The sequence below is a fragment of the Eretmochelys imbricata genome, chromosome 2, assembly GCF_965152235.1.
Source record: "Eretmochelys imbricata isolate rEreImb1 chromosome 2, rEreImb1.hap1, whole genome shotgun sequence".
Classification (NCBI taxonomy): Eukaryota; Metazoa; Chordata; order Testudines; family Cheloniidae; genus Eretmochelys; species Eretmochelys imbricata.
In genome coordinates this window covers 189,539,769-189,564,569 of record NC_135573.1, presented here as the reverse complement: position 1 = coordinate 189,564,569, position 24,801 = coordinate 189,539,769, and the positions used below count along the sequence as shown (strand labels likewise).

Below are 24,801 nucleotides of genomic sequence, written 5' to 3'. Positions count from 1 at the left end.
TAATATTTGTAACATTTACATTGTCATTAGGCTTTAGTGTCAACTTCTGTTGATACGAATAAGGGCAACTCACCCCTCTGTTAGAGGCACTGTTTCAGGCAGTCTGCAGACTCTGACATATAGCGCAGCACAGGTTACACTGAGTTCACACCTGGAAGTTTATCTGTTTGAACATACGGGCTAGAGGCCGATGGTGGGATGCTCAGAAGTCTGAGTGTGGGCCTGGCTCCGCTCCTTTTGCAATCAATGTTGATTTCAGTGAGAGCAAAGTTAGAAATCCCAGCCTGAGTGGTATTTTTACTGTTCAAGATACAGCCACCGAGATAAATATCTAGTTTCAAGAAGCAGTCACGAGCCACCCCGATTCAACTCTGGATCATGTGGAGAGAAATTTCTGAAGGATAAAGAACTGATAAAGATCTAAGTTACTACAGAAAATTCTTTCCTGGGTATCTGGCTGCTGACTCTTGCCCATATGCTCAGGGTTCAGCTGATCACCATATTTGGGGTCGGGAAGGAATTTTCCTCCCGGGCAGATTAGAAGAGGCCCTGGGGATTTTTCACCTTCCTCTGTAGCGTGGGGCACGGGTCACTTGCTGGAGGATTCTCTGCTCCTTGAAGTCTTTAAACCACGATTTGAGGACTTCAATAGCTCAGACATAGGTGAGAGTATTTTTGCTGGAGTGGGTGGGTGAGATTCTGTGGCCTGCATTGTGCAGGAGGTCAGACTAGATTATCATAATGGTCCCTTCTGACCTTAGTGTCTATGAATCTATGAACTGTGTGTCTGTTACTGCAGCTGTGAGGCAAAGGTTACCAGTTGATCAGACGTACACACTTCCATATATGCTGAGATTCTTCTAACGTCGAAAAGTTGTGTGCCCTTACTTTCTACTTTCTTTGCCCGCAGAGCATCTAGTCAATGAGTTTTAAAGTAGTGTCAGGCACTAATTCCCAGCATGACTTGTGCTCCCTTTCACCACAACATTTACATGTTTAGCAAGTTGGGCCATTTTTGTTATGGCACATAATAATTGCCAGAAAAACATCATCTGACTACCACAGTGGGGGACTTTTCCCATGAATTAGGCCCCAGTTTCCTGGGATACCCATTTGAATTGGTCTGCCATCAGCCACACTGAAGGCCAAATTTATCACTGTTGTAACTCCATTATAATTAATGGATTAATTTGGCCCAGTACATTTTCATTGTCCATGCTGCATCAGCAGGAAACTTTTTAAAACTGGATGATGACTTTTATGTGAACACTAACAAGGGCTTTATTGACTCCACTAGGCTGTCAGTGAAGAATGCGAGAAAGTAAAAAAGAAGCTTGAGGAACAGAAACGACAACTGTGTGCTGCAGAGGAAGAGATTGCAGAGCTTCACGTAGGTGCTTCATCTGATTACAATAAGGAAATGTGCTAAAGTATTTGCACCAATAGTCACTTGTGTTAGAATTTACAAGGCAGGGGACTTGTCTGGCAGCTGTCTGGGAGCCTGAGAATGCACTTGAACAAATAATAGACATGCAGGCCAAAATTCTCAAACTAGGAGGAGATTTTCAAGGCACAAATAGCAGTTAAACACCAAGGTTCTTACCCCCTGAACCAGCCGACTTTTACTTAGGTGCCTAAATACAGATATAGAGGTGTACCCAAGTCTGAAAATGGTACCTCTAAAGTTTACATTTAAAGGGTGCTTTTTCACTTCCTTTCATATTTAACTTTGTTTTAATGAAGAAGCCATAAACTTGACATTTTCCCCCTCATGATAAGTTAGTTTCTTTTAAACTTTTTGTTTGCCTATTGAAGCACTTATTTCAGACTGAAATAGTTTTAAATACTGATGTGGTTTATTCTTTCATCATTGTGTTTGGAACTTTATTCTTTGATAATGAGACAAAAGCCATTTAAAGCTCTTCTGCTGTGGCTAATAAGAATTACTGGCATGGTTTAATGCTGTCTTGCTTTACAATTGATCCCTTATTCAATGTGACATAAGTAATCAATCCCCAGTACATAACTAATTAGTGTCTGATTATTCAATAATAATGTTTTAATTAATGGTTGGACTTCTTAAACTCACCTATCAAAGCATTGTTTGGGTGACATAGTAACTAAGTTACAGTTGATACAGTGATGGTTTTGTATGTTAAATAGAAATATTTTATTATTGTTAGGCTGTAAACACGGATCTGTCTAGCAAACTGGAGCGTGCAACAGAGCAATTGACTGAATATGAATCCACCAGGTTAAAAAAGGAGGAGGAGGTGATGTCGCTGAAAAAACACTTGGAGAGGTTAGCACTTTGGGTATTTCACTTGTACTGTTTGTAAGAAGCCAAGCAGAAGATAAGTCACCATAGTGTGTACACCTTATTGATGTGTACATTATCTGAGGCAGAGGAGAGAATACATACATACTGAGTAGGAAGCTTTGACTGGCCTTTCAGATGAAAAATGTGGACGTTACACAGAATACAGCTTCCCTTTGTTCACGTAGCTGATGTTCTATAGTCATCACATTTCTTGTTTCCTTTGTGAAACTAGTCTACGTGGCGCTAGGCTTTGTATCATGGGTTAGATGCAGCATTCAAAGCACAGAAATGTTGACTGCTGTTTAAAAGAGGACTGGAACATTTGCACTGCATTTTACATGGAGGGTGTGTTTTATTTTTGCCCCTCTGTGGTGTCTCAAGAGTAAAGTAAGAATTGCTGTTGAAGGGAACACACTCGGCAGCTCTTGCTCAGGCAGGTCTCCTATGGAGCTCAGTGGGCATTTTGCCTGAGTAAGGACTTGGTGACAAATACTAGCACTAAATGATTTTGCAGCACAGAGCTGGCAGGACCAAGCTAGCCTGGCCTGACTCCAGGGCTGCGGATCTCTGCTTGGATCAAGAATGAGGGGAATCCTTTCAGGGATGGCTGCATAACAACTACATGGCCACCAAACTCTGCCCCGTGCCTTGAGGCAGGAGTCTGTGACTCTGTCTCATTGGGTTCTGTGACTGCAGCTCTGGGAGGGCAGGTCCCCCTGGTTATCAATCAGCTAAATGAGTCCAGAGGATAGTCAGTTACGTAATGGAACTGTCAGCTGGAGAGAGCGCAGTGTCCATCAGGGCAGGTCTCTCCATGGAAACTACAGGTAGGAAACTACCGAACTGCCCAGGATGCTTCACACCCCAACAAAAGTACAGATATTGGGCCATATGCTCAGCTGGTATCAATCAGTGTTGCAATAGAAACAGCAAGTCTCAGAGCCGGGATCTGCAGACTTGGGCTCGCTTTACGGCACTAGAAATAGCCATGTAGATGTTTGGGGTTGGATTGGAGCTTGAGCTCTGAAGCCTGGGGAGCAGGGTGGGTTTCAGAGCCCAAGCTCCAGCGCAAGCCCAAATGTCTACATGGCTATTTTGAGCGCTGTAGTATGAGCCCCACAAGCCAGAGTCTGTAGACCTGGGCTCTGAGACATGCTGCCGTGGGTTTCTGCTTGCTCTGTAGATGTGCCCTCAGAGACCTCATTTACATGGAGAATCTGCCCCTCAGCAACTTTATGAGCTCTGGTCATGGAGCAGATCTGACTGGGCCTGACCTTGCACAGAAGTGTTACCTGGAAGTAAGGAGCTAATGCTTATTTTGCTCCCATGTAAAAGAGAGTTGGGATATGGGCCTGAATGAGGACTTCAGAATCAGGGCCCTTAATTCCTTTTTCAGATTTCTGTTTGTATCCCTTCTAGTTTCTTACAAGTAAGTGTGCACTAGTTTATTTTTTGTGTTTAGCTTTAGCCCAAAGACTATGCCCTTTTGGCGGGGGGGGGATGTCCTTGGTGATCCACTTTGTCAACACTGCAGGCCAGGTGCTCATCTGGTGTCAACTGAAGTAGCTCCATGTGTAAATCAGTGTCCACTGATTTCAAAACTGTGTCTGATCCGGTGAGTTCATCCTTTGTGCCAACTGGAAGTCTATTGATTAAGTTAAGTAGACTGTAGACTGTGAAGTTTACCATTGAGACTCTGAGTAATTCTCTAGTTTTAAGTTGCTCTATTAACTGAAATTAATACACCAGAAATCAGATCAAACCTCTAAGTCTTTCACTCTGTCCATTTGAAATCTGAGGGAAATTTGTCTGGGACTCAGGTGAAGTCATATTAGCAGAGCTTGTCAATATTTCTTGTACTCAGTGGTAAAAGGGTTTTTAGCTCCTTTGTAAATGTTTTTTGTTTTGTGGTACTGCAAATTAATATAATACTTAGTAGACCTTTTGTGAACATGTAAACCACTGATATGTTTGTGCTGTGGATTGTCCTCTGTGGCCAATCTGCAGGGGATATGGGCCTTTACAGACCTGCCCAGAGAGCCTTGGCTCTTGGCTTAAGCTGTAGCGTTCATGCTACCTGGTTCAATCCCTGGTGTGCAGCCAAGAGGGCAGCCATCACAAACACAACTATGAAAAGGGAGCAGGAAATAGGACCCTCATCCCCAGAAGTTACTGATTGCCAAAGGTGCCCACAGGTAATGTATCTATGCACAGCTTCAAAAGTGTCAAAAGACTAAAGCACGTTGTTATATACAATATTATGTTCACACTGAGAGAGACTTCACTAAAACTACAGATTTCATCAAGATAAATGGCAGAAGGGACTTCTTTAAGAACAATTAATTTGCATTTAAACAGGACCCAAAAGGAAGTTGACAAAGCGAATGAGCAAGTCAAAGAGTATGGTGACAAACTCAAAAAGGCGACAGCAGACAGAGACAGCAATGATCAGAAGTTGTTGGCCGAGCTAGACGATCTAACTAGAACAAAGCAATTCCTTGAAGAACGTTTGATAGAACTTCTCAGGTTGGTATTAAAAAAAACTAATGTGTAGGTTCTATTATAGAGGATTTTAAATGGTGCTGTGTGGAGGGATTAATTTTTTATTCCTGAACAGAAAATAAATGTAATGGCCAAATTCTGTGAGACAACATTGGCAGTGAGGTTCAGTGGTTAGGGCACGTTATGAAAAGTAAAATAGACAAAATGTGATCTAGCTCTTTCTCCGCTTGTATCTGCTTTGCAAAGTGCATGTCATTCTATATATGGCATATGTTCTTCCCCCTCCCCTGCCAAAAATGTTTCAATATTTTTTCCTAGCAAATATTTATCTCCAGTATCCATCACTTATAGAGAGCACCTTGAAGGCTGCCCTGGATAAGGGGCTGGGCTGGGACCAAAGTGTTATTCAGAGAACGATGCTGACCGGTGCATTGTGGGGAAATGGAGGGTGAAAAATATGTGTAAGGCTCCACCCATTGCTCATCCATGCCCCATTCACTCTCATGGCTGCTGGAGTAATGACTCAGCAGCAACTGCTGTCCCACCTACATTCTCATCCATAATGTGGGTGTCCCACGCAGGGAAGCAAGGAGTCATCTTCCCCCACCCCTTAATTTCCTGTCCTGGCCCATAGTCTGGCCCACGATTGAGCCCAGTGTGATCAGCCTCTGAATAGCAAACTCAACAGGCAAACGCTCAGCTGGTTTAAACTGGTGCAGATTCATTGCAGTTAATGAGTGCTGACAGGTGTCACAATGGGAGCTGCTGGATGCATCCCTTTTGGAAATCTAGCCCTTATTTAACTACTAAAGGAAAGCTTAGCAGCTTTGAAAATCTGGACTCAAGTGATTTGCCCAAGGTCACACGTGGTCTGGTGCAGAGCTGTAAACTGAACCCAACTCTCCTGAGTCCCAGTCCTGTGTCTTAACTACGGACAGGGGCGGCTCTACCAATTTTGCCACCCCAAGCAGTTGCCGCCAAATTTGCCGCCGCACCCGGAAGAGTGGCTGAGCTGCCGCTGCATTGCCACCACTGGACACGGACTGCCGCCCCATTCGGAATGCCGCCCCAAGCACCTGTTTGGAAAGCTGGTGCCTGGAGCTGGCCCTGACAACGGGACGTCCTTCCTCTTGAAGGAAGACTCCTGTAGGCTGTCAATGTCTATCATAACTATTCTGGAGTGAACAAGACCAACACAGACTGTGACTTATGTTAAAAAAATGGAGGGTTTTGTCTTTCAGCAAGCCGAGTGTTGCAGACATAACTTGCAGACGTGCAGTTCGGTTAATGGTGTTGAATTATGTTGCCATTACAAAACACAAACAATTGGATAAATAGCAACCAATTGTGGTTTCTCACTTCTGGTCTGTGTATTCTTGTCTTCACGCAAAAGCTTGTGCATGCTGCAGAAACCTCTCCACCTTTACTAGGTGAAGAGTGAAAACCCAGTGCAGCTTTAGACATTAACTGTTCATCAGATGATCCTTCTACAAAGAAGTTCCTTTAACTGTGTCATTCCTTTCCTGAGCCACTCTATCTGAATCTGGTTAAGGAGTAGGAGCTAATACTGGAGTTCTTGCCTCCTTTTAATCAGAGAAACCTATAACAGATATTTCTCTTCAAAATATTGTCAAAACTTTCAAAAATTGATCAGCTCATAGTACACAGCCAGGGCATTAGCACATTCTTCTGATCAGTATGCATAGAAGCTTTTGGTATTGTTCAGTCAGACAAGAGAATGTGGGTTTTCTTATTAATGTCTGTTTTCTTGGCCTTTCCAAGGAGTTATGATCTCAGTAGACATCTATTTTTAAAGTGCAAGAAGACAAACCTGTGAAGTCACTGAAAAAAATGAAGTCCTTTCTTTATTACCTTTCCTACATCTGATGGTGTTGGTGACTAACAATACAGTAGGGTCAAGATAGGTAGCATTCCTTTCTGACTTCTTGATTCTTTCCAGAGGTCAGATTCACAAGTGATGCATAAATGAAGACTCCCTTATGCTAATGTAGAATCCCTTCGATCTTGTTACAGTTATTTACAGGTGTGTAAGAGAGTTTAACTTGATGTAACTTATATGCTGAGGAGCCGGAAGAAGATGTAATCGAGAGCAAAGTTTGGCTCACATACTTAGCCCTTGATATCACTTAACATTTTCAAAGAGTGTCTAACCATTAACTAATCAATCCTCATACATCCTGTGAGGTACTTAAATATTGCCATATTTATTTTACAGATTGGTAAACTGAGAAACAGAGATTAAATCACATGACCAAGACCTCAGAGCAAGTTAGTGCCAGAGCTGAGACTATAACTCCTAACTCCTAGTCCTTCCCTTTGTCAAATATACAGTGCAACCTCTCTTGTAACTAGGGTGTAAGATTCTGCTCCTATGCCTAGCTGCAAAAAGTTGAGCTACAATGTCAGGTAGTGATGGTGTCGTGAGATGGTTAGCTCTGTGTTGTTAGCCTTTGTGGTTTAAGGTCTCACTTGACAGTTTACCTCAAGTGCTACAAACCTGTTTTTGCTGTTGATGCACTTCCACTTCAGAAAGCCTAAATTCCACCCTCTTGTACCCTGACCTTTGAAGGTGTACTAGTGCAAGAGGGAGTCTCCACCACATCCTTTCAAAGGATGACAGAACACTTTCAGTAACATGCACCCAACCCCCCCCGCAACCTTATCCCCAGGTGGAATTGTGGGTGGGTCAGCTGTAATGCAGCTCTCCTCACTCTCCTGCAGAGCAAACCATGACTTACAGCTACAATCTGATCCAAATGTGCTCCTGGGATATCTTTGATAGAACTCGCTGCAGTAAGAAGAATATTGTGCCTTCAACTGAATCCTTTTAGGCATTGCTCATTGGTTCCAACTTCAAATTAAGTGCACACTTAAGTGCTTTCCTAACTAGGGATGCTTTCCTGAACTGGGGCCATAGTACTGATCCAGTATGGCAATTCTTTGATTCTGAGGTTCTATCTACAAAGGCCAATCACACCTGATGGTGGTGTATATACATTTGTCAATCCCGGTGTAACTGAGTTAAAAGTGCAGGGAGTGGGCTATTTCAGATTTGTGTACTTCAGAGTTAAATAACAGCACTTTACATTAGAGAGTTTTCTTCCGGGGGCAGAGTTGAGATGAGTTAAAAACAAACAGTGATGTTTCTAAAATGGATTGCTCTTCTTTACACATGTCTCCATAGGGATAAGGATGCCCTCTGGCAGAAATCAGATGCTCTGGAATTTCAGCAGAAGCTCTGTGAGGAGCAAAGATGGCTCGGTGACACAGAAGTAAATCATTGCCTGGGCTGTCAGCGAGAGTTTACTTGGATGATGCGCCGACACCACTGCAGGTCAGTTTCTTGACCTCTGACACGTTATTAAAAACATGGAAATAAATATCATAGGTACCATGGAAAATATCCAGTGTTTTAACATTTTACACTGTTCCCAGGCATTTGTTGTTATAATATGTATATTATACGCTGTCTGCACTTGGTATACATGCTTTAAAAATTGTCCAGTACGATGGTACTATTATTATTTTATTACAGTACTGACGCAATCAGGGTTGATGCCCCATTGAATTAGGTTCTGTACACACATAACATTTACTACTAAAAGATATGTTGAGAAACAATTACTCTGAATAGCAAGATTTGATTTTGATATGGCCTGTTCAAAAACATCTGACAGTTGATTGAATTATTTGCTTCTAATTTTGACCCTTTTCTGTTCATGAATTAAGAGTTACATGTTCATGATTTCTCCAGATATATTCACAAAGTTTGGATGAACAAATTTCAGGCAGTAGGGTGGCGTGTGACTGTTCACGCTTTATTCATGATGTGCAATTAGTCATATAATCAATGATATTTTAAAGTAGGGAATACCGGGTGGTGATTAGTTAATAGCTGATAACCACTTCCAGTATGATTTTTCAGATGAAGAATGATTTCAACTAATATTTGTGAAACTTGCAAACATTTTCACCAATACCCAGTGGTTGTCTGAATACTTATGAAAAGCAGCAAGTATTAAAACCCAATGAATGGCAGCAAACTGAACTGGGGTCTTTTCATCAACAAACTGTTAACAAATCAATTAAAAGACTATTTGACTGATTCCAATAATGACCAAATATCCTTGTGTAGCTCTCTTTCTGACTGCACAGAAGCCAATATTTTATATTGCTACTGCTTCCCTTTTCTGGAGGCTGTGCAGCTTATGCGGGGAAGGATTTAGGTTAGGGATGGTTTGAGTGAATATCAATACGTGGCCTGTTTTTACTCCCTACTGAAGTCAATGGCAAAACACCCATTGATTTTAATGGAACAAGATTAGGCCCATCGAAAATCACTAAATATGTGTTCTGTACTTCTTGTTGTCATGTTTGTAAATTGTATTTTTAATTGTTTTTACCATCTGGAAACTTCTGTTTCTGTGTAATTTATTTTTATTGAAACTGTAAAAGAAAAATGTGCCTCTCTGAACATTCACGATCCAATAAGTCTTTCTGAACCTTAAAAGGCAGAATTGTCTGCATTGTGATTTTTGCCTTGTAACCTACAAAAAAATTCATGCTTTCCCAGGGGACATGACCTTTATGACCAGAACCCCAAGCACCATCAATGCACACCTTACCTAATTCTATTTTTAAGCCATCGGTGTAACATTCTCATACCTTTGCATTTGTTCTTTTTAATTTCTAGACTGTGTGGTCGAATTTTCTGCTATTACTGCTGTAACAACTACTTGATGACCAAACACAGCGGCAAGAAGGAGCGGTGCTGTAGAGCTTGCTTCAATAAACCTAGGGTGACTGTGGATTATACGGATGACTCTGGATCCCATGCCAGCCAAGAAGAACCAGCAGCTCTGCTAAATTCACCAGTGTCTCCGACCCTGGAAGTTACAGGTTAGTCCTTTTCATGTGCAAATGTGAGATAAATGAGATTATTGGGCTTCTTGCCAGGGTTCATGTGGTTAAATCCTGCTCAATTTACACTCTATGCAACCCCAGTGATGTTAATGGGGTGTAAGTCAAGGCGGAACTTGTCCCAGAGTAATTGTGGAGCTTGTTAGTATATGTTAATATTGATAGGTTGATACAAATACCCATTTATATTTTAATGCAAGTGAGTCACCCTGGAGAGTCCCTCTAGCACAGTGGTTCTCAAACTTTTGTGCTGGTGACCCCTTTCACACAGCAAGCCTCTGAGTGCGACCCCCCTAATAAATTAAAAACACTTTTTAATATATTTAACCCCATTATAAATGCTGGAGACAAAGCGGGGTTTGGGGTGGAGGCTGACCGCTCGCAACTCCCCATATAATAACCTCACAACCCCCTGGGGGGTCCCGACCCCCAGTTTGAGAACCCCTGCTCTAGCACTTGCTGTATGCGAAAACTACTGTGTAGGCAGAATAATGGCCCACGTACATAAGCTCTGTTTAAAAAACAAAACCACTGTTGCTGCCTGTTATGTTATGACTGCGTTTCTTTTGATGTACTTTTATGGCACAGTTACGAATGAAACCTCCAAACCACCAGATGATGTAGTGTTTGATATAATCACAGATGAGGAACTGTGCCAAGTGCAGGAATCTGATTCTATCCATAATGAAAGTCAAGCTGAAGTAGAGTCTCTGGACCAGAGTGACACAGATCTGTGAGTAAAACACTGTTTAATTTAAAACTGGAGCTCCGTGTTACATTTTTCCTCTCCATAAAGAGAAAACAGACACTGTCAGGGCTTGTCTACACTGGCAAGTTTTGTCGCCAAAAACTGCCTTTTGGCGACAAAACAGCAAGAGCATACACGCTACTACAATGGGACTTTGTCACAAAAAACGCCCAGTTTTGGCGACAGAAAACTTCCACCCCATTAGAGACTTTTGTCTTTTCCCCCACTTCTATTGTCGACAAAGAGCCAGTGTAGACACCGCTGATTGTTTTGTAGACATAACTGGCTTCCGCCAGTATCCCACAATGCCTGCCCTGATTGCTCTGCTCAGTGTTGTGATCTCTGCTGCCCTGCAGGCATGCGCCCCTCCCCTTTCAAAGCTCCGGGAAGTATCTGTGTGCTGCTCCGTTTGGGGAACAAACAAACCAAGAGCAAATCATTGGCATGCTCCTGTTCTGCCCTGCACTAGGAACACAGCAGCAGGCAGACTGCTACTGCAGCGGGAGGGGGACAGACTGCTGTGCTGCCTTGCCATTCCTCAACATGGAGAGCTCACAGGGCTACTCATGATGCTGCTCTCGGCAGCTGAGGGGGCTGTGGGAGAACTTGGAGAGAATCGCAAGATGCTCAGCGATCAGCTCTTCCTTCTCACAACACTGCACTATGGGATACATACCCACGGTGCATTGCTCACCCTGTCAATGATGGTGTCCCCAATGTGGACGTGATTTGTCGACAGAGGGAGCAAGTGTGAACACGCTTTGGTGATTTTTGTTTTGCCGACTTTTGGGTGTCAACATCCGTTTTCTCAACAAAACTTGGTAGTGTAGACAAGCCCCCAGTCATATTGAACTTCATTTTAGATTAAGAAAACAATACAGGGGAAAACCCAAAGCAAAGTCCAGTGTTTCTCTTATGACAAGCTTTATTGAACTGAACATAAAGTGGCTGCCTGTCTCTGCAGACAGCAGAGTCTGTAGAGTTATAAAGATTCAATACCCAGAAAACAAAGGAACAACAGTTATATAGCTAAATCCACCACACCTTTTTTCATAGTATAGATTTCAGTCACTTGTTCCATCTACTCCCGCATAAATCAGCAGTAGGGAGGAATTGATAGATTCTCTGTTTTAATTTGCAAACTTAATGTTGCATTAATATATTTTATGCCTATTTCTGTATTAATTAAAAGTTTCATTTTGCATTGTGTTTCAATCATTTGAATATTAAGAACAATATCCAAAGTAAAATATATTTTACCCCCAAAATAAATGTATACAATGATACAGGCTGTCTGTTCACTAATATTTCTTCCTGACAAAATTTTTGAAGTCTAATTTTTATTTTTATATCTTTCAAAAGAAAAACAAAAGTAAGTTACTGTAACCCTTTACCCACATGTTGTTCCTTAGTACCAAGGAAGAAAAATTGTAGTGACAAATGTTCTCAATGCCAGGTTAAAAGCAGCCCCAAAGTAACAAGTCTGTGGTTCAAAAAACAGAGCTAGATTGTTTTGCCCCCCGTTGTGTGACTAGTTCCTGTATAAACCACACTTCCTTGCTACTTGTGTCTAAGGTAGACTATAGATGCTTACTTATCTGGAACAAAATATGTTTCAATTCTGGCTTTTGCTTCTCAGCTAATATACTATGTTATTTTGCTAATATACTATGCTATTTAATTACCTACCATCATAGCATCTATGTGCCTGCAATGTCTCAAAGGACCCTGAAGCATTTACAGATACGCATGAATTAAGCCTTGCAACTCACCTGTGCATTGGCATTGTCATCATTTTACAGATGGGAAAAGTGAGGTGATGCAAGTTTTCCCAAAGTCATATGATGACCTTCATCATGATTCAGCAAAATGGGATTGTAAGGCATCTTGAATTAGGAACCCAGGAGCTGTCACTCCTGTTGGCCAAGGGAGGTGAACGATGCAAAATGTGAGCCCTTGGGAACACAACATTGAGAGAGAGCATGTGAGCTGTGAGGTTAGGACAGGGCTCTCTGGTCATCTTGCTGTCAGTCTCTTGCTGAGGAAGCCACCAAAACTGTAAGACCATTATTGAAGGCATCTGGATGTATCATTAGAATTCTGCATTACCCTGTAGCAGTGTTGTTGTTCTATCCCCATTGTTCACAGTCTATAGAGAAGAAAACTGAAAAATAGTCTTCTACTTTATCGCTTTCCATAGGCTAGTCAGAACCATTTCATATGCATTGCCCTTGATTCTTTAGTATCACGATCTTAAAGGGCCTTTGGGCTCAGGACTATTTCAGTCTCTCCTCTCTCTGTTTACTCTAGCCCCTTACCTCTGCTTAGTCACCCCTTATGAGGTCAACAGACAAGGATGGTAGATCTCCCCTCCTACGTATAACTGGGATAGAGAGGGAGACAGAGATCTCCCCTTTGTCCCCTTTCTTCATGTGGATATTGAGAGAGAGCCTGGCTGATGGGCCTTCTTCCGGTGTAAACCAGCAGAAAACATGCGGAACTTCAACCTGCTTTTAGCACAGATCAGCACACTGAGGTATTTATAGTCCACATGGTCCCATGCAAAATTTGAGGTTCTCCTACAAACTGGAGGTCCTTCTTGGCTGTGGGTTCTGTAGGTACCCAGGACTAGCTCTAATTATATATATAAGATCTGCTGATCAGCCCCACCTATGTATTGCCTGCAGTGACGGGTACTCAATGTTAGTCAGACATAATGCATTTTGCCACCTGTGGGTCATATGTGAATTTTTTAATTATTCTGTGGTTTTGTGCTCGGGAAAAAATATTAGACCATGAACAGGCAGCACTGCCTTTTACAGCCCTAGAGATCTCAAAGCTACCTCTGTGGTGAGTGAGATGCGTGCAGAAATGTAGGTGTCACAGTCAGGCTTTTGCAGCACAGCTCAGCAAACATAAACCCACAGAGCAAATAAATACGGGGTTTTTGAGGCAGGAGAGGCCAAATCTTTAGCTGGTGTAAATTTGTACCACTTCATTGACTTTAGTAGAGCTGTGTTGATTTATACCAGCTGGGAATCTGGCCCAAGCTGTTTATCAGCAGACTATCAGATAGGAAAGAGCAGAAATAATATACCAAAGATTTTCATTTTTAACCACAAACAAATTTTATATCACTGGGGTAACCATAAAAAAGAACAGTGACAAGAAGGTCAAACATTAGTGACATTTCAAAATGGATTGAAACTGTAGGTAGTGAAATACTGTCCCATACAGTGTCTTGGAAAGGTACATATATTTCAAACACTGTCTCATTATGCTGAGATTCTGTTGCAATCCCCTAAAATAATTAGTTCTGATATTATCTATATATTATTTTATCATTATTTAAAAACTCTGTTCCTCAAATGCATAAAGGTGAACAATCCCCATTATTTTTATTTATTATTTGTTTAACAGCAACATGTGTTATTTGCTTCACACTGTGTTGTACAGTACAAAGAATAAAGACAGTTCTTGCTCAGCACAGTTTATAATCTTAGGCCCTGCCCCAACTGCATTCAGGAGGACTACTCACATGTATAAAGTTAAGCATTCGTGTAGGGGTGTGTCTGCGCTAGAATATTTTAGCTTGAGTTAATTGCCAGTTAACGAAGGTAGCTTCTAAAAGCAGGTGTGGATACTCCTCAAATATTTGATCCAGAACTGAGCTCAGCCTAAAGTGGACCACAAAATCTTATGTCCTGGTACAAGCATTTCTTTGTGGATGGTCCTCACTGGCCTTTACCAATGTGTTAGCTCCCTAGACTTTATTGGCAATCAATTATCTTGAGGTTAAAAACCCTAGTGCAGGCAAACCCTAAGTGTTTGCAGGGTCCTAAAAGATGAACACACTATTTGACCCACAGAAAACAAAGGCCAAATTCGTCCCTAGTGAAACTCCATTGAAATCAATGGAGTTAGCACCAATCCATCTCAGGGCTGGATTCACTTCTAAGGTATTTAGTTTAAAATAGAAAGACAAATAAGCCTGATTCTCCATTTCATTACACAGTGTTACACCGGTGTAACTTCACTTTCCTCTGGGGAATCATAGTGATATAAAACCAGTGTAACAGTGGAAAATCAGATCCTCAATATTTTACTGGCCTGATGGGTTATATGCCTCTTCTGTAGTGCAGTGTGGGACCTAATAGAGTTGGGCAGCATTGCAAGTAGCTTTAGAAATGAATTTTCACACTGGAAATACCAAAGCATATAGATGAGAAATAATTTGCTCAACCGGTAACTTTATGTATTTCCTTTGCTATTACGCAAGATGTCTGTACTTGAGTGACAGCTTTCTCCTGTACAATGAATGGATAACTGAAAATCTGCCTTGTCATGTGAAAGACAGCTATTCAGGTCTCAATCCTAACTGCAGACAGACCCTTGCAAAGTCAGGGGAGTTCTGCAGAGGGCAGGGGTCCACTCACATGCATCTAGTTGCAGGATCAGGCCCTTAGATTGTAATCATTCTTGGGCAGGGCCTGTCTTTTAATGATCTGTATGCATAGTGCCTAGAGCAGTGGGCCTTGATCTCTGAATGGGGTCTTTAGGTGCCACTGCAAAACAAATATGTTGTTATCATGATGATGATGAATTATGTGGTAAGTATCACTAGAATTCATCCTGCAGCAAAGGAAATCCCCACAAGGACAGGCAGAATGTTAAGGCTCCAGGACTGTGTTTTTATTTGTCTTTATGTTTGGGTTTTTGGTCCAATAGTCACATCCAAATACATACGATATTGGGCAGAATGATCCCCTTGGTTTCTGCTGGAAACAATCCACCCCATCCATCACCTCTGTTCTGCCAGTGACCTGGAACTAGCCAGTGCAGAAGGCGGGGGGAGGGGGAGCTGACCCAGCCAAAGGCTGAACCAGGCTGGCTGTGAGAGATGCTGATTCAGCATTTTTCATAGGCAGCCTCTGCCAACAACACTGTGTACAAATCAGGCTAGATTTTAAAGCTGCCTTACTCCAGCAGAGCACCCTAGGGAGGGGGGAGGTGGTGATACTGCCACAGCCTTACTCTAGGTGTGAATCTTTCCCCTCCTACCTCCCCCACCCCGGTGTAACTGTCCTGCTCGGTGCTGGACATGCAAGCTGTGCCCAGAGAGGCGAATCTAACCTGTTGCCTCTTGCAGCAGTATAGAGCAAGAAATGTGGCTTACTTGTTTTCGTCTGCCCCTCTTTATTTTCTCTGCCTGTCTGCCTTCTATCTATTTGTTTTCCACTCTCCCTCATAGTCACATTGATCCTGCCTCTGCAGCTCTCTCCTTAAAATGATTGTCAGTGTCATTTCATAATACTGAGAGTCCTCCTTTCTCACTGTGCCTGTTGATTCTGGTCACGTTCAGCACCTAATACGAATGGTGCTTGGTAATGATTTCCAGAACTTTTTCAAAGGATAAACCACCTGTTGTGCCATCACAACCTGATGCAAACAGGATTCAACTCCCTAGTTGTAATTAGGAATGAGGACCACTCTCTTGGTGTCTCATTCTGCTCTCATTGTGAATCTGGAGTAGTAACTCCATTGAAATCTTAAGTGAGAAATCATCATAAGTTTAATATTCTGTCTGCACCTAGCCAGCTGAGGTTTTGTTCATTTGTGTTTTCTTTTCATTTATTTGTTTTTCTTCGTTTTCTTTTCTAACTTTTTAAATTTTTGATATGTGGCAGTTTGTAGAATGTGTCTACAGTGAAGGCTGGGCTGGAGTTCAGCAGTATATCCGAGTCAACTGGGTACACATCTTGTGTTAATTTTGATTAACCCTTTAGTATATGGTAGGTATCATGTATATGGAATAGGTAGAGTACTGCAGTGATAGGATCAGGTAGGGTTAGGTGATGTAGTGGTTAAAAACGTTTTGTCATCATCTCATGTCATTGGTAGCATCTGGGAAACTACACCACTGCAAAAAATTGCTTATGAATTTTCATAGTGTAATCAAAGCCATGTAGGCATTTTTGTTTTTTCCCCACCAATATTACCTTCAGCAAATGTCTGTTTGTAATTCAATTTGAAAGGACGGCAGACTTCATTGCTGACAGAACTGTAGTCATGCTTTTGAAAGGCCTGATTTTGTTCTTAGTGTGAATCAGGAATTAAATCAATGTAAAGCTGGGATAAGTGGGAACAGAGTAAGGCCCTGTATCTTTAGATATTGTTTTGTCTCAGAAAACATTATAGGCTGTTAATAATAAAATAAGCTGTTGATTGTTCTGTTTAGGGAGTGTGTAGCCAAGTAAAAGTTAGTCAGGGATTATATTTTTTTAAGCACTCCAGGCATATGTTATAATTTAACAATTTGTTGTGCATCTTTATTCATGGTTTTATTTTTCTACTTTAAACATTTTCTTTTCTTTATAGAAAAGTTGTTCGTAGGGCTGAAGAAGTAAATAACAAACATCCTGTAAAAGCAGCTGAGAAACAGACTATGAAACATAGAAACCTATTTGTTGACACCTATTTGTTGACACCTTCTTGACACTGGCATTTGTGGTTAAGACAGAGATCATTGGAAGGCCATGTCTACCCTACCATTATAACTTCTTTTTAATGAATTCATGACAATTTTTCCTCACCTGATTACAGCAGCCATAACTGACTTGTGCCCACACAGCTGCTTTATTCAAAACACAACTATATATCTGCACCCACCACGCTCCCTAGCTTAGTTTGTATCACTGTTTTCTCACTGCATTCTGGGAAAATCTGAGCAGCTGTCTCACAGGGAACAGAGCACCTTAGATACATGCACAAAGGTGGGCATCAGTAGCATAGTAGGGAAGTGCATTCTGGGATGCACAGAGAGTTAGGAGGAAGGACCGGATGTTTATATGAATCGCGAGACTGTCCAGAGTTACAACAGTTAATGCTAAAAGAGTACTGGAAGGATTTAAAACCTCATGTTTCAGGGTGTATATTAGGAGGAGACCTTCGTGGGGACAGATTATCCCACATCTGCCTACTATAGGGTTTATTGGGCTGTCCTCTGGAACCCTGTCGCTGAGGGGTCTGATCCAGTCTGTGGAGTCCAATATTTCTATGTAGGAAGTGGGACCAGCCAAACTGGCTACACCGGCACTGTTACGGCATGATATGTACTGTTGTGTGTGACAGAATCAGGTGTTTTATGCTTTGGGTTTTTTTGTTAGAGAGACTTGATATTTGTTTGAAGACAGATTAATATTCTGCGGCGATCACAGAAATCTCACTCTGCTTTTGAAGGCAAACAGGGACTCGGAGGGAGCAAGGAAAGGGAAAACAGACAAAAACAAAAAAAGAATCACATGAAACCACAATGGGAAGATTGAGCATTTAAACAAATTACATTTTAATATAAAAAGTCAGGCTAAAAGTCACAACAAACTACAACTATTTACTTAGCATCTTTAAAACAAAGCTCTTAAATGTCTTTTCTGCTTACAAACATCCCTCCTGGGAGGTTAACTTGCCCAGAGGGCTGATACACTAGCTTTCTATTGCTGCAACCCTAAGTCCAAACCCAGCCTTAGATCACACATGAAAGAGTTGGATGATCTCATCCTCAAACCTTTATGTATACCTATCATAAAACTAGTGCAGAGTTTCAACCAGTTACCAGTCTTTGCTCGGGAATAACAGGAGTGCTACAATGTCAGGACTGAGATGCATTGGATGTGTTGAGAAGCTTACACGGAGCCTGCTTCTGCTATATCAGTCTCATGTGGCTGTTACATAAGCCCTGTCATAATGTGAGTACATTTTTAAAAAATTAACAAAGCTGAGACCCTCTATGCAGTTTTTTATAATGGATACATGCTTGTTGCTTCTACATTGGGTGAGGCAGTACAAGTTTTTGAGCCCTCATCTTCAGTGGTTTGCCATTGCTTCACGATACCTTGGCGCTTAACACATCTGATGTTCTTGATGATTTTCTGGAAGTTCTTCCTGAACTTCACCCCAATAAAGAAATATAGAACAGGGTTGAGACAGCCATGGAGATAAGCAATTGCTTCTGTTATAACCACCGCAGAGTCGAAATTGTAGTCCAGGTTGAATTCCACATGTATATTGCGTATGAGTATCAACAAATTGTAGGGTAACTGAGTAAGAATGAACATCACTACTATAGAAAATATTATTTTTAAGGATTTGTGTTTTTGGAAACTCCTGGCATGAAGTAAAGTTTTGATAATTATTGAGTAGCAGATAATCATGGTTAGCATGGGGATAAAGAATCCAAGGGTCATTTGGAGTACTTTAAAAACCAATTCTGTGAGATCTGAAGGGTACACTGCATGACAGACTGACTTATCATAGTTTGATTGTGTACTGTATTTAAATTGTGGCGTTGCAAATGCTAGTGAAATCACCCAAACTAAAATGCAGATCACTTTCCCCCAAACCATTCTTTTGGCTTGACACATGTGGGCTTTTGTGGCTTGGGCAATAGCAATAAATCTGTCAATAGTTATACAAGTGAGCGTTAACATTGAAGTGTACAGATTCAAAGTGTACAGGCCCCGTATAATTTTACACATCAAGGAGCCAAAAATCCACTCGCGAGCAGCAGAATATGCCCAGAATGGCAAGGTGGAAAGGAAAAGCAAGTCTGCTGTAGCCAAGCTCACTAAAAATACATCTGTCAACGTCTTCAGTTTCTCACAGAAAATGTATATGATAAGGACTAAAGAATTTCCTATCAGCCCGAAGGCAAAAGCAAATGCATACATACAGGGCAGAAAGATTTTGCTGGCCCTGAGAAAATGTTCATTCTCATTGTAATCGTTGCACGTAAGGTTAAGGTCTGGGTAATAACAATCTGGAAGCTCCATGTAGTCTTCTTTTTAAAGGCTACCTGTAATCACACACATCTGAAATTATTTTCTCAACAAGTAAAACAATTATTATAACATATCCAGCGGACAAGCACAAATGTTACTAAGCTGTTATCTAAAAGCGAAGAGGTCACTGATGTGGTGAAAATAAACATATATTTATTTGTCTGATAGAAACCACATTATCTTTGTGGTATGGTGTAATCTGAACACTGTTTGCTCCAGACAGAGCAGCTATTGAACCTGTATGTCCTGAAAGCAGATACAGCATTTTTAGCACAGATTTACACTGACTGGGACTGAGAGGTTTAATATTTCAAATGCCTCAAATTTCATAGTCGTTTGGATCAGGCCTTTGGTGTAGGCCCTTCTCTAAAATTAGGGTTTGAGTCCTAATGAGTTTGATGATGACATACCTCAGCACAAGAATGTCAACCCCTGTCAGAAAGCGTCACTCAGATCCCCCTTCCTCTCCAACACTGATTGTGACAATGGACTGTACCTTCTTGAATTCAGGAAAAGAAAACCCCTCTCATCTACCATTTGAGCTTTGATGCAGGACATCTCTTCCTTATCCTGATTTTAATGTAAAGTTTTCAACCATATCCACTGTTTTCACATAAATGGCCACTTGTCCATCAAATCCCAGTCACACTTAGTCCATGCTATAGGTATCACTAGAGACCTGCAAATCCATGGATATTTGCTTTATATCCGCGGGTATCTCTATCCGCAGATGCCGATATCCGCAGATGATTTTTTCAGATGGTGGGTCAGATGTGGATACACTATTGTATCTGCACAGGGCTCTAGTTATCACTTCTTCCAGAGCTGGTTAGATTGTGAGCTCTACAAGGCAGGCGGCCTGTCTTGCTATGTGTGTGGACGTGGCATGCTGTGGCCACAACCAGGACACAAATAATAACAACAAATAAACCCCAACAGATTCCCAAATAAACTCTGCTGCTATTTTTCATGGGATCATATTATTAATTTGTGAATATTCAGATGTGTGCAAATTCTGACAGCTTAAGAGGTTTTAACATGAATATTTTTTCACCCCAGAAATGCGTTATTCGCCATTTGTTTTTTCCCTGCTGAAAAGTTTTAGGCGTCCATTTAGAAAGCAGAAACAATAGCATCTAGTTTTGGTGACCCATCACACACCACGAACAGCAGAACTATTTACGAAGTGAGATCCTACTCTACATGATTAAGAATAGAAGAATCTGGCCCTCACTGAGAGTAATATTCAGTGTGAATTTAGCTCTCTTCTCTGTTCATGAAACATTTGTGATAGATTTTCTGCAAATGTATTCATTATTCACCAGTGCACCTAGAAAGTTTTGACCAAACAATTTGCAGCCTATGGTGTTTGTAAACAGTTCAGGTCAATTATTCCTGCCATGCGATTGGTCACTTGACATTGTTTCTTCTTCCTGAGTGGATGACTAAAACTTTTTCAAGTCAATTGTAAAGCTATTGTCAGATGTCCCTCTTGAAACTCAAATGGCAGATTTCAATGAGAATACTCATGCAGCAAAGTATTTCTAAATATAAGTTAACATAAGATTAACAGAATTCAACCCTGAATGATTTGATCTCCTGGATTGGTTCAAAGGCATCTATTATTTAAATAATAACATACAAAGAATATGGTTAACTGGTGCTACTCATAAGCCTTGGCTGTGTGTTGAGGCCAGAAAGCAAAGTCATAAAGGCCTTCAGCCATCAGAGAAGTGTGGGGAATCCTTGTGTGACTTCTTGAAGAGTTATTGGCTTTTTATACAATGGTTTCTGTTATCCTTTCAAATTATATTTTTTTTAAACTTAATAATAATCCCCCTCATAAAAGAGTTGTTACATATCCAGATATACTGGGATAGGGGGAGGGGGACGATAATCAGCAAAATAAAATCATGGCCAACAAAACCATGGCAACATATATTGAAACAAACTGATAAGCTTTATTTTACATACTGTTCCAGGCACAGCTGATGTTCCAGTTGATGTTTCAATACCCTCTCAGGGAAGAGAGTTTTTTTTCCTGTGAGTTGAAGCAAAATAATTTATACATATTCAGTGTATAATGTGACAACATAACAATATTACAGTGCCCTAATGTAGCTAAGGAAAGTGTCTCATTTGAAAGGTATTTTTCAACTGAACTGTCTCTGCTTTTGAAGGCTCAGAAGCATTATTTTTAAGTTAAATAATATCTTCCTATACGTGCCATAAGATAGTACGTTGATCCTCTTTATAGCCCACAAATATTTAATGTCTAAAACCTCTTTTCTGCAACTAAGCTGTACTTTTTTAATTTCTGATGACTTTGTGTTTTTTGGATAGGATAGTTCAAAGGGCTCAGCACTGGCCCAGTCGTGCTACCCTCTAAGTCAGTGGGAGTTTTACTAGTGATTTCAGAGGAAGAAGAGTTACACCAAATTTTGAAACACACACACATATATGAGTGTGTGTTTCAAAATCTGGTTTTAATAATGTAATAAAAATATGAATTAGGGCATAATTTCTCATATACACTTGGCAGAACTTGGCTCAAATTATTCTTGCATCATCAATCAGATAAGAAAGGATTAACTGAGGTCATCAACAATGACCTTTAAATAATTTTTTTAAAATTTGGTGATTTTGACTTTTGTAATGTCGAAAGAAGACCCAAAAGTTGGGTTTTGGTTTTTTTTCACCCTTCTGGTTCTTGTTCTTTTTTTTTAAAAAAAGACTCTTTTCTTTCTGCTTGTTTTTACCCAGAGAGAACCCCCACTTAAGGCAACCACAAAAAAGAGCCACATGCATGAGAATATGCTGATCTGACAAAACCAAACATTCACCTTAGGGCTGAGATCAAGCATGGAAAATTTCAGGCCCAAATCACTTTTTGCGAGGAACTTATGAGCTACTGAAAAAGGGAGGTGAAAAAAAGAAACGCACTTCTTAATCTTAACTAATGTTTTTCCCACCTGCTGGTGATGTAATATGAAATTATTAAAGGTGGGTGTTTTAAAAGTTAATACTTCATCATCACTACAGAAAGGAACAATTCCTGAAATATTTCAAAATATTTCCAACCTATGCTATTGAAAAAGTGATGGAAATATATATAAACCATGAAGACTAGCTGTTATTGAAACAAAAAATACTGGGCCAGATCCTCAACTGGTATAAAGTGGCGTAGCTCCTCTGAAATCAGCCAAGCTATCATGTTTAATACCAACTGAGGATCTGGCCCATTCAACCAACTAAAATTCAAACAAGTCAGTAGTTCTTTCTTTTCCCATGTGCTGGCAACTTGTAAAAGGAAAAAGGATAAGTTACTTAATTATTGAAAAGAAAGTTATGATTTATTCTTGATATATTTTCACTAATATATTTGATATTTTAATCAATAGGTCTTATGTTGCATATTTTTTGAAATAGTACTTTTTACTCAAGTAAGCTGTTATCCACAATGCACGTAGTCTCAAACATTGGAATTGCTACCTCTGATCAGACCATTGATCCACCTGTACCAATTTTCCAAAAAAAAGAAAGAATTGTGATCCTGGCAGTAACCATCCTGGCAAGTGTAACATCTGTTCTTGGTGAGATAATGAAAGACATATTAAGGGGGCAGTGGGGAGTTATTGAACATCTTGAGGAAAATGGAACTGTCCAGGAGCACTGTAGGTTTATAAATGAATGTGATTGTTTTTTGGGACAGATTTACAAAAGTACTGCATGAAGCAGATGTGATATATTTGGATTTTAAAAGACTGGAAACTTACTTAAAACTTGAATTCAAATTGGCTTGGATAAAAACAAACTATATGGATTGAAAATGATTGAAATACTGTAAATTTTAAGTAGTGATGAATGGTCATGTAGTCCTCAAGGAGCAATGGAGGTATCTGGTACATATTAATGAACTGGAAAAGGGAGAAAAAAATGCAGGGCCAGATCACATCACTCTCTTCTGTGCATTGAATAGACCTTCTGTGCATGGATCTCACCTCTCCTATCAAGAAAACAGGGTAAGTCATCTCCATTACCTCCACTTCTCACCACCATCTGGGACCCCGTGAAGATCCATGAATGAGGAAGTCTGATAGGTCTTTTTGATCTCTAACTTCTATTTTTCTAGTCCGCTATCCTGCCTCAGCAAAAGAAGTGGGGTGAAGGGAACAAATAATACACCTGGCCAGTTGCTCAGTTCCTCCCTAACAGGGATCTGGGAACAATAACACCATCCAGCTATTTAAATAGTTCTTACCCTGAAACAGAAAATGCTCAATGATTTTCTGGTCAGGAATACTCTGCACTCAGTTTACCCTTTGACATATAGGGGTGTAATTTTCATCCATTGATACCAGTGATGGATTAGCTGTATCCTTAAAGTATATACCCCCTGTCGTCTGACCCCATTCCTCTGATTCCAGGGCAGGGCAGCTTTAAACTGATAGGTGAATCACTGAATCAGCATATTTTCTGGGTGCCTTGGCCACACAGTCTGGTTGGTCATTCTCATCCTCTTCCTGGGATGTGCTGATCACTACAGGTTTCCCAGCAGAGTGAGACTAAATTGTGCATCATTCAGCATGAAAAAACCCCCAACAAAACAAAAACAAAAAACCCCACCACCTGTTATGTGATAGATTTAAATACATATTTCTAGTAAACATGATTATTTGCCCCCATTATAAAGACCAAAATGACTCAACAGTGCTTTTTCTAGTACTTTGTGATTTCTGTGGCTTTAAAATCTGTGTCTCGAGCATAGTCTTTACTACCAGGGGCTTTTGAGATCTGAGCTATTAGTCTGGTCATTATGATCAGATGAAGGTGAAATTATTTTACATCCTTCTTTTGTTTCTAAGCAAGCCCTAGCTGAAAAAGATAGATTGTTTAGAAAGATGTTACTAAAAACTCCTCCATCAAACATCTGTATCCAAAATATTTGTTTAATTCAAAGTGTTGTTTAAAAAAACAACATTAGAATATATTTAAAAGGGATAACAAAGTTGAAATATTTTACACAGGTTTGAAAGAACCTACCTGTTCTGATAGAATTCCCATTTTAGAGATAGGGGATGCCTCCAGAAGTAATAGAATCTTTCAGACCAGTGGATTTTTAAGAGATGTAAGATGGTCTATATTTTGTTCTACCCTCCATATATGTTCCTCTTCCAATCTGAAGTAAGAGAAAATAGTCACTTACTGGAAGACGGTGTATGGTGGTGGAGAGTGTTGACGCTTACGTTTCAAAGGAAGTCTGAAGACGGCAGTGACTCTATATATTTATCGTTTTATCCGCCTATGATGTTTCCTGTTGATGTTCTGGGGTTTTTTGTGTTTTGGTTTTTTTTTTTACACCAAAAATAGTAGTTTATGATACTCTTGTTGAAATTACATCTTTGTCTCTAAGTCTATCTTTCTAAGGTACATGATATGGCCTAAAGGAGACT

The 24,801-nt window shown here is 40.5% G+C and overlaps 2 protein-coding genes across 5 annotated transcripts in view; one reads left to right on the top strand and one right to left on the bottom strand.

Moving 5' to 3' along the window:
• Window positions 1–24,801, top strand: part of FYCO1 (FYVE and coiled-coil domain autophagy adaptor 1) — a 76,004-nt gene that overhangs the window by 25,879 nt on the left and 25,324 nt on the right. For all 3 annotated transcript variants that reach the window (XM_077811146.1, XM_077811147.1, XM_077811145.1), the window contains 6 exons: window positions 1,298–1,390; window positions 2,184–2,302; window positions 4,679–4,846; window positions 8,028–8,177; window positions 9,537–9,742; window positions 10,352–10,496. In XM_077811146.1, the coding sequence (XP_077667272.1) occupies window positions 1,298–1,390; window positions 2,184–2,302; window positions 4,679–4,846; window positions 8,028–8,177; window positions 9,537–9,742; window positions 10,352–10,496 (881 nt within the window). The remainder of the gene's footprint in view (window positions 1–1,297; window positions 1,391–2,183; window positions 2,303–4,678; window positions 4,847–8,027; window positions 8,178–9,536; window positions 9,743–10,351; window positions 10,497–24,801) is intronic.
• Window positions 17,875–24,589, bottom strand: CXCR6 (C-X-C motif chemokine receptor 6). 2 transcript variants are annotated; one of them, XM_077809288.1, is made up of 3 exons: window positions 24,555–24,589; window positions 21,323–21,389; window positions 17,875–19,362 (listed from the first exon to the last, which is right to left on the bottom strand). In XM_077809288.1, the coding sequence occupies exon 3, from the start codon at window positions 19,337–19,339 to the stop codon at window positions 18,308–18,310; it is 1,032 nt and encodes a 343-aa protein (XP_077665414.1). In that variant the 5' UTR covers window positions 19,340–19,362; window positions 21,323–21,389; window positions 24,555–24,589; the 3' UTR covers window positions 17,875–18,307. The 2 variants fall into 2 exon arrangements, with proteins under 2 accessions (XP_077665414.1, XP_077665415.1); XM_077809289.1 differs by lacking the exon at window positions 24,555–24,589 and adding an exon at window positions 24,392–24,502.